Source organism: Piliocolobus tephrosceles, chromosome 6 (genome assembly GCF_002776525.5).
Source record: "Piliocolobus tephrosceles isolate RC106 chromosome 6, ASM277652v3, whole genome shotgun sequence".
NCBI classification, from domain to species: Eukaryota; Metazoa; Chordata; class Mammalia; order Primates; family Cercopithecidae; genus Piliocolobus; species Piliocolobus tephrosceles.
In genome coordinates this window covers 37,256,140-37,265,905 of record NC_045439.1, presented here as the reverse complement: position 1 = coordinate 37,265,905, position 9,766 = coordinate 37,256,140, and the positions used below count along the sequence as shown (strand labels likewise).

The 9,766-nt window shown below is 52.7% G+C and overlaps 1 protein-coding gene across 1 annotated transcript in view; it reads left to right on the top strand.

The window, feature by feature from the left end:
- Window positions 1-465: 465 nt before the first annotated feature.
- The window catches only part of GALNT16 (polypeptide N-acetylgalactosaminyltransferase 16), a 94,863-nt gene continuing 85,562 nt past the window's right edge, over window positions 466-9,766 (top strand). Inside the window, exon 1 of the mRNA XM_023230190.2 lies at window positions 466-735. Coding sequence (XP_023085958.1) covers window positions 559-735 — 177 coding nt within the window. The 5' untranslated portion in view covers window positions 466-558. The remainder of the gene's footprint in view (window positions 736-9,766) is intronic.

The following is a 9,766-nucleotide window of genomic DNA, read 5'->3' as shown; positions in this document are numbered from 1 at the left end:
CGCGGGCCCAGGTCGGGGGTCGCGCGTCTCCAGTCGGTGACTCAGGGCCGCTCGGTCCGGGGGTAGGTGTGGGTAGGCAGGACCGACCAGGGCCGCGCGGGGGCAGCTGCCGGGCGTTCGGTCATCTAGCGGTGGGAGCCGAGGTTGGCTCTGGCCAGTCGCCATTCCGCCGCGGGCGTCTGTCTCGCCGGGTTCCCGGGCGCGGGAGGAAGGCCCGCGCCGCTTCCCACCCGGCGCGCTCCTCTCCCAGTGCGCAGTGGCCGGGTGGGTCAGCCGGCGGCGGCTGGAGCGCGGGGCCGGCCCTGCGCGCGAATGAATGGGCGCCCAGGGGACGCGCGCGCTCGGGGCTGAAGGGCATTAGGACCGTGAGGATCGCTCCGCGATCCTGTCTCTCCCTATCACCCCCCCGCCCCCCCGCCACCTCTCTCCTTTTTCTGCTCTGCAGGACTGAGCAGCTACGCGCGAGCGAAAACAAACAGCTGGGGCTGCGAGCGCCCCCGCCCCGGCCCCAAGAGCACGCCGGCCCCGGCCCCCACCCGGGGCGCCCGTCTGCCCACCATGAGGAAGATCCGCGCCAATGCCATCGCCATCCTGACCGTAGCCTGGATCCTGGGCACTTTCTACTACTTATGGCAGGACAACCGAGCCCACGCAGCATCCTCAGGCGGCCGGGGCGCGCAGAGGGCCGGCGGGAGGCCGGAGCAGCTCCGCGAGGACCGCACCATCCCGCTCATTGTGAGTACGCCCCGAGCGTCGGGCGGCCGGCTAGGGAGCCGCGGCGTGCGTCCAGCCCCTGCGCGGCGGCCGGGGGCGCGGGGCCCGGCCAGGGGCTGAGTGCCCGCTGCGCCGGGCCGGCTTTGTATATGTTGGAGCATTCCTGCCCGTTGTTATGGCAACCTCTGCCGGGCGGCTGGGCTGGGGCGCACCGACTAAGGGAGGGTGACAGAGGGTGGGGGCTGGGAGAAAGTGCTGCAAGTTTGGTGGGCCCAGCGTGCGCGCGCGGCTGGGAACGTGGCGGCTTTCCCGGCTCTGCGCTGCTGGGGCCGGGGGCCTGGGGGCTGCAGGAGCCTCGTGTGCCCCGGAAGGCTGCCGGGCCCAGCGCGCAGCCAGCGGGCTGTGCGAGCCGCCGAGCGCGTAGGTGGCAGTGCGCAGCCCCTCTCCAGCCTTCTGGGGGCAAAGGACATCGCGTGGGGGCGTGCGTAGGGAAGGCTCTCTAGGCGCTGCGCCTGGCTTCGAGTCCCCTTCTGAGCCTGGGTCAACTTGAACCCGCTTCTTCGGCGCGGACACTCAGCTCCCCTAGAGTTCTCTGGGTTGGGGAGAGGTCTCTCACCGTACGCGTCCCTCACTCCCAACATTAGGGTCTGCCACCACGGGTGGGCGGGCAGTGTCAGCGCCCGAGCTTGGCGATACCTTTGCATGAAGTCAGCCTCGCCACATCTAAGCGGGCGGGGAAACAAAGGCTGTGTGGCACAGCGGGGGCGGCGGCGGGGCTGCGGGGGCCCTTGGCGCTCTGGGGACCCGGGCGGGGGCGTGCGGAGCCACAGCCGCCCTGCAGGGGGCGATCCTGTCGCTGTCTCCGTCCGAGCCCCAGGTGACAGCTGTGTGTGGTCAGGCAGGGGCACCTGTTGAGGCGGGAGGCTTTGGCACCCGCCGAGAGCGCGCTCGAGCGGGCGCGTTCTTCCAGACAGGGGCGGTTGATGGACGGGAGCCTCGGGCGACCCTCGAGACCTATCAGGGCGGGGCAGCCTGGCCGGATGAGGACCAGGAAGAGGAGAGCCGAGGGGGGCGGGGGTAACGGAGGGAGAGAGCGGGGCGATTCCGACAGGGAAAGATCGGGGCCGGGGGGGGGGGGGGTGAGGAGCTCTGCAGCGGAGGTGCAAGGTCCGGAGGGCTGAGGCTTGTGTGGAGCCGAATCCGAGAAACGCATCCAGACGCAGATCTGAACCCCAGGAGTATCGGGAAGTTCATTGGAGAGTGTCCCCTCATATTCCCATCCTGCCCCAGATTCCGAGTCCCCTGCAAAGGAACCATTATTTCAGGGCTTTGCCTGAGGAGACCTGGGGGGTGGGGGGTGAGGTTGTGGGTTTTGTCCTAGTTACCAGTCTGGGTGAATTCTCTGGGGGCAAGCCTGATTAGGTGCACTGTTCCCTTCTGGGCTGTCCTCCCAGGACCAAAAGCTGATGAAAAGCCTCCTGTGCTGAGACCCTAGAGTGTTGTGATCTGAGCAGAGGGACAGGTTGGAGCTGGAACTGTCCAAACCAGCAGTGGCCTCCAGACCCCAGGGAGCTTCCTCCCCAGGAGCCCAAGCTGCCACATTCATACTCTGTGACAAGAACAGCCCTAGTGCTGTGTCCCTCTTTCTGGTGAGGTGATGGGAGGAGGGTCTGAGTTGGAAGGGGAGGAGAAAGAGGCTGGGCAGGGAGGAGAAGAAGGAAGAGAGCACAGGGGACTGCTGCTCAGAGCCTCTGCTTCGGAACCCGGAACCTGAACCCTGACCTGGCCCATGAACCTCTCTCCTGCTCCTTCCAGAGTCCTGCAAGATCCATTGGGAGGGCCGCTCACATTTTTCAAGAGTCCCAGAATGGTGTAGGGGACCTGCTGGAAGGATTCAGCACTGATTTTGAGGGATGGGAATTGGAGGTCATGAGAATCACCAGTAAACATCCTCTTGTCCATGCTTATTCCCACAGGGTTTGACTTGCTGCAGGTAAGAAAAGGTCTCAGAGCGGGAAGCTAAGTTTAAAGTATGAAGAAGTATCAGGGAGATACCTGGGAGCTGGGAAGTGAAGGTGCAGGAAGAAAGGGAGGATGGAAGTCCCTGGGAGTGGCAGAGCCTTCTGTGGCCACTTAGGGGCACAGCCAGCTCCCTCTTTGTTCTTAAGCTTTAGATGCCTGTTCCACCAGCACTGACCCCCCAGTCATGCACCACTTTTGACAGCTGCCTTGCATTGTATCATTGTACTCCTCTCTTCCAGTTATTTCACTTCCATGTGATTCACAGGTGAATGTAAGTAACGCATGCAGGAACTATGCTGGAAGCTCCTTGCATCTCCACATTGATGCACACAGCAAGACTTCTTTTATTTTTTGAGATGGAGTCTCACTCTGTCACCCAGGCTGGAGTGAGGTGGCATGATCTTTGCTCACTGTAACCTCCACCTCCCGGGTTCAAGCCATTCTCATGCCTCAGCCTCTTGAGCAGTTGGGACTACAGGCATGCGCCACCACTCTCAGCTAATTTTTGTAGTTTTAGTAGAGACAGAGTTTCATCATGTTGCCCAGGCTGGACTCGAACTCCTGACCTCATGTGATCCATTCGCCTCAGCCTCCCAAACTGCACAGCAAGGCTTCTTAAAGGAGTGAAATAGGATTCTCACCCATTTCTGGGAGCAGTCAATGCTTCACATTCCCTTAATATTATTATATTGTAGTCATATCACCTTAATATTGTATTATCAACTGTAACCTGGCTCTAAGTAAGGAGGTAGGGGGATGTATGTTCAAGCTTCTGCAGGCATAGAACCCTTTGTTCAACTTAAAAGGGGCAGGTGCAGCTGAGGATGTACTTTCTCCCTGCAGTTTGTGGTAACTACTTATTCAGAAACCTTTCTCTGTCTAGTTGGGCCAGGACGTTGCATGTGGATTTTCAGATTCTTAGAGAATGATGTGGCTAGCCCTGCTGTCAGAGGCTGGCGAATTCAGACAGGCGTCATCAGCACTCCCTTGGGAAATCAGAGAGCTGAGCTGGGAAAGGGAGGGTCTGCAGAAGCGCCTGGACCTGGAGGCAGCTCTGCTTTCACAATGTCTGGACTATTCGAAGCCAGCCAAGTTGCTTCTGGACCTTGGCGATGCCTGTTTGGCATTATAGGGTGTCGGCATGGCAACCGTATGGCCAGATTTCTCAAGGAGGTCTTGATTTTTAATATTCTGTCCTGCTGTCAGCCCATGTGTCACGAATTTTGTTGTGAAAAATTTGGCTATGGAATCTGTAAAGCTAAAGGGAGATACTGATTCCATCCCTATATGGCTGCTTACGATGTGGCAAGGTTTCTGATTTTTCTATGCTGTACTTGATGGGCGAGGCAGTAGATCTGGGGACATCCCCTTGAATCTACACTGATGCACGCTGGGACAGGACCGCAGCCAAACTGGGAGGCAGGGCAGACACAGCTGGCCTTGAGTCTTCAGTCCTCACAGTTGGGAAGAACATTTGTGGTTGTTTTGGTTTGGGACTTAGGTTTTCCATATGCCAGTTCGCTAACAGGCATGGGTGGGAGGCTAAGGTGTTACATGGAATTCCACTTTACACTTTCTAAAAAGACTATTCATTTTCGGTATAGGTGCACTCATTTGCGTCAACAGTCTCCTATTTAGAATTGTGAGAGATTTAGGCAAGAGTTTTCTTAAACCGGAGTTTCTTAGCCTGAAATTGGGATACTGCTGAATGACCATGGACACAATACTTAACATCTCTGGACCTTGGTTATTTTGTCTGCTGAAGATGAGTTCAATGATTTGCAAGGTTTGTTGATCCTGAGATAAGCAGATGATAGCTCCATTTCTAGATGTAAATACATGGCTTTAAGGGAGTTCTCCTGAAGGGTGTTGTGAAGTTTCTGCTTATGGAGGGACATGCTTCTGTCAGGAGAAGGTCCCACAGGAACTCTTGGGGCCTTGCAGGAAGCCCCCACTTACCTAGCAGAAGGGGATGCAAATGATGGCTTTTCTGGTAGTGTTCTCAGAGAGCAGATGCTTTAATAAGATCCAGAAGAATTTATATTTTATTTATAATGTGTGCATTTTGGAACTGTGGGAATATGATTTGCCTAAATATAATAACAGAAAGTGATTTTGTATTTAATTGGTTTAGGTACTACACTCGAGAAAGAGAGTGAGGAGGAAGAAGCACAAACACCCACAATTCCCTTTGCCAAAATGTTTGGATTTTTTTCTTTTCTTTCTTTTCTTTTCTTTTTTTTTGGACACAGGGTCTCACTCTGTCACCCAGGCCGGAGTGCCGTGGCACAGTCATGATTCACTGAAACCTTCTGGGCTCAAGCGATTCCCCTGCTCAGCATCCTGAATAGCTAGGACTACAAGTGTGTGCCACCACACCTGGCTAATTTTTATAATTTTTGTAGAGACAGCATCTTTCCATGTTGTTCAGGCTGGTCTCGAACTCCTGGACTCAAGGGGATCCTCCCACCTTGGCCTCCCAAAGTGCTGGGATTACAGGCGTGAGCCACCGTGCCCAGCCAAAAATGTTCAGATATAAAGGGCCTGATTTCCTGTCAATGGGGTCTGTTCCTGGGCCATTTCGAGACCTGCCTCTGGGACATGGGGTCAGCCCAGAGGCAACAAAGACTGGGGGTGGGGAGGTCTTTGTTGGTAACTGTCGGCTGCCAGCCCAAGAGTTACCTTGCTGGAAGGCCAGAGATCCAAGAGCGCAGGACTAGTTTTAGGGTGCTGCTCATTCTTCTGCAGGTCTTTCACTTCTGTGCTGTAACAGTGTTTCCCCCCCCACCAGCTGCTCCAAGAGCTTTGGGAGCATGGCTTCCTTCCCTGGTGGCTGTGTTTGTCCTCTCTGCAGGCAGAGGAAACCCTTAGGCCTGGAAATGCCATTTAAGGTAGAGGTAGGGGGACGCTGGTAGACCAGGACCAGGCTGAGTTGCCCACAGGACTGTCTCACTGTAGTGGAGGAAGCTTCCCTGAGGTCAGAGGGGAGCCTATAGCCAAGTCTTCATTACAGTTACAAGATTGAAGATTTATACCCTGTCTGCTTCTTGAGGAGACCTTAAGCACCTTCCCCATGAACAGTAAAGCAAAGACACAGGAGGCTAAACAGACGTGGAGAGAAGCAGAGGAGCCAAGCTTTCAGACGTGAGTCAACGCTGATTATACTTGGGCAGTAAATTCGGTTCAGTTAATCAGTGTGCTTGCCTGGTATGGTCACCGACTGTGCGTAGCCCACTCTGAAAATGTTGTCAAGTGGTTTAGTCCCTCTTCTCTGAAAGCTTACCTGTCTAGCCTCCATAATCACTGTATACTCTGTTGTGTTGATGACGACAACATTCATTGGAGACCTGGATACTGTGTGTTTTACAAGCTTACCTCTCTGAATCCCCTCAACAACCTAATGAGATAGGTGCCATTGTTAAGTTCTCATACGAGTAAACACGCTTACTCATGCTCTGACAACTAGTAAGTGCACCTGACACTAGGTGTTTCTGACTCCAAAGCCCGGGCTCATGTCTTCCTTCCCCTGGAGCATCTTCTGGGCAAGATCCAAGCCTGGTCTATCAGTGCATCTTTTCTGGGGCACCTGAATCAGCACCTTGCTTTGTATTCACTCCACAAACATTTGTTGGGGAAAAAAGTGCAAAAACTATACAGAACAAAATGTTGGCACTAGGGAGGCAGGATTATGGGCAATCCCTCCTTCCATCTTTTGGGTTTTTACCCCCACATTTTCTGTAATAAGCACCCATTGACATGACAGTGTTGAAACCAATAAAGATAATTGTTTTAAAAACATATCTGATGACTGTTTAAGATCACTCTTGACTCCAAAATCAAAGTATAACCTTCTTAACCACATCTCACACTTCTGACTCCCCATCAAAACTTAGCATTGAGCCAACTTTCAGAAAAGGCAAGAGACTTATTTGAATTATTCTGTAGGGTTCCAAGGAATAGAACTGGAGCCAGGAGGTGAAAGATACAGGGAGAGAAATTTCTTTGCAGCAGAAGGAAAACATTCTCACAGAACCATCCAACATTGGAGCAGTCCAAAGGCTGGCCAGGGTTTCTCTCCACACTCCCCGTTGGCCCTTAAGTGCACCCAACAACAGCGGGAAAGGGAGAAAAAAGACTCTCTGTCATGAAATAGGGCCCAATTATTGCACAGCAAGAGCCCTGCACCCTGGGAAATAGGCGGGCCCCATGCACTGAGGCCAGCCCAGGACAGAAATCCATAACTTCTGCTGTACTCCTCTCTGCCCTGTTCCTTTGGAGCTGCCAAGCAAGGACAGAGAGAGGAAGCCAAGGCTGGTCAGAGGCAAAGCTGCAAAGTTGGAGGCACTGGTCTTTAGCATCTTTCCTCTCCCAGGACTGAGGCCTACATACATGTTTCTGCCTGGTGGAGGCACCTTGAGTCTGACCTTCCCATATTCCACTTCTATTTTCCCAATCCAACCCAGGTGTGATTTCCAGGTTACCTGTCCTTGTCTCCCAGGGCCCTGACTGTTGCTGCCTGGGGCGGTGCTGGCTGGCAGTGCCCTTGAACTGTGTACTTACGGAGAAGCCACAGCCCTGGCCTGCCTGTCTCCCCACACCCCTAAACCTCAGCTGCACCCTTGAACTGTATCTGGCTAGAGACAGTATGGTCACCCAGGGGACTTTTGTGAACATTTCACACCAGACAGGAGTGGCAGGCCAGAGGTACTTTGGGAAAGTGGGGGCAACTGGAAGAAGCTTGTCGATCATATTATGTAGGGAAGATAAGGCTCAGGCAAAATTTGAGGCAGCATTGAGGCAGGTCTGCCCAGGTACTGCCTTCCCACTTTTCCAGACCCATTAGGAATAACTTCACGTTTCACTGAAGAGCACCAGCTCCTCTTTCTTGCTGTTTCACAAAGTGAGGTGTGGCTCTGTGTAGAGCAGGGACAACATTGTCTCAGAGTTCAGAGGCAGGTGACATGCCTTCATGTGAATTGTGCTGTTGCAGGATTTTCCTAGGCCCCTAGATGGGCCAGGCAGAATGGAGTGGCTCAGGATGGAAACAGATGTTGGCTGTCAGCAGGGGATGGAGAGAGGGAATGGAGAGAGGATGTGAATGAAGTCCAAGGGATCCCACTTCTAGGCTCAGCCCTGCCCTCAAGGGACTGTGTTTCCTTAGGTGAGTCACTTCGACTCTGTGGACCGTAGTTTCCTCATCTGTCAGGTGAGGGTTGAACTACAGGATGTCGGAGGTCCCTATCAGCTGAAATCATCTTGGACTTTGTTGAACTTCTCACACAAAAGTGAGGTGGCCTTCAGCCAGGGCTTAAGTCTTGATTGTGCTTGAATTAAGGAGACTAAGACCAGAGGGTGAGGTGTACAGAGACCTCGACCACGTGTGTTGAGAAGGGCTGTAACCTTTAAATTCTCGTAAGGAATAAACTGGCCCTCCTCCTTCCCCTTTCTCTTCCCTTGAAACACTGTCTGATGGAGCTACGCAGCTCCCTGCCTGCTGTACTAGAAGCCTAAGATATTTGTGAGGGTGTCTGAGAATGCACACAGGCATGTATGCAGAAGTGTCTACAAGTAGACTTCAGATATCTCAACAATCTCGGAAGACCAGAAGGAAGCTACAAAGACCCCTTTGCAGAGCATAAATAGCCACAACACCCGTGGACTTTACTCAGAAGACAGGCGTGGAATTGCCCATAGGCCACAGTCTGGAAATTAACATTGTTTATAACAATTGATTTCAGTAGTTCAGGGGGTTGGCCATCTCCTGGCAACTTTCAGTTTTCCTAGGTTACAAATATAGTAGATTGGATGAAGCAAGATGAGGGAATTGCTAGGAGCTGCTGACACACTGAGAAGTGACAGCTGACAGCAAAGGCCTAGCCAGGAAGGGCTGTGTGAGGTAGGAGTGGCCCCTCCTGCCTCCACAAACACACAAGATCAGAATGCTGAAGGCAGCATCTATTCATTCTCTTGACAATTACTTACTGAGCACGTACTATGTTCTAGGACTGTTACAGTCCTGGAAATAACAAACCAGGTAAAATCCGAGCTCTCAAGGGGCTCATACTCTAGTGGGGAGAGGCAGAAAATAAACAGAGAAAGATACATTAGGTGGTGGCAAATACTACGAAAGTAAAACAGCATAAGGGGGCAGAAAGATGGCAAAAGGATGGCCAGGAAAGGCCTCTGGTAAGACTTCACTGGAGATGGCATTGGCATGCAAAGAGAGAGTGAGCCGTGCGGACCTCTAGGGAGATAGTGTTCCAGACAGCCTAGGCCAGGGCACCATCCCCGGAGAGTGTGTGCTTAGAGGGGCAGCTGGAGCAGGAGGAAAAGTGCCCACAGGAGAGGCCAGACCGTTAGGCCTTGCAGACTGTGGTAAAGATAGGCTCAGAAATCCATCCCTGAATCATCAGGAAGTGATAAATTCCACTCGGTGCACAGGCTTGGTAAATCAGGGAACTGTGTCATTCATTTCAGAAAATTTTCCAGCAAGATGCTCAAATTTAGTTGTTAGTTTGGTTCTTTTTTCTTTTTTTAAGACTTTTTTCCCTTCCAGGATATGTGTATGTATAAAAGTGTTGGTTCTTAAGGAGGTAAGTGTAGGTTCGTTGGAAAATGTTCTGTGTCTTAGAACACTTCATTTCCTTATAATGTGGGATCAATGTGTGCTGTGTGTGGTATGTGTGGTGTGTGGCATTTGTGGTATGTGTATGTGTAGTGTGTATGTTGTGTTGTATGGGTATGTGTGGAATGTGTGATGTGTGTGTGATATATGGGGCTTGTGTGTGTGTGTGGTATATGTGTGTGTGGTATGTGTATGTGTTGTGTGTCTGGTGTGTGTGATGTGTGGGGTTTGTGTTTGTGTATGTAGTGTGTGGTTGTGTGTGGTATTTGTGTGATGTGTGGGGTTTGTGTGTGTGTGGTGTGTGTGATGTGAGGTTTGTGTGTATGTAGTGTGTGTGTGAGATTTGTGGGATTTGTACGTATGTGTGTTATATGTTGTGTGTGGGGTGTGGGTTGTGTGTGTGGT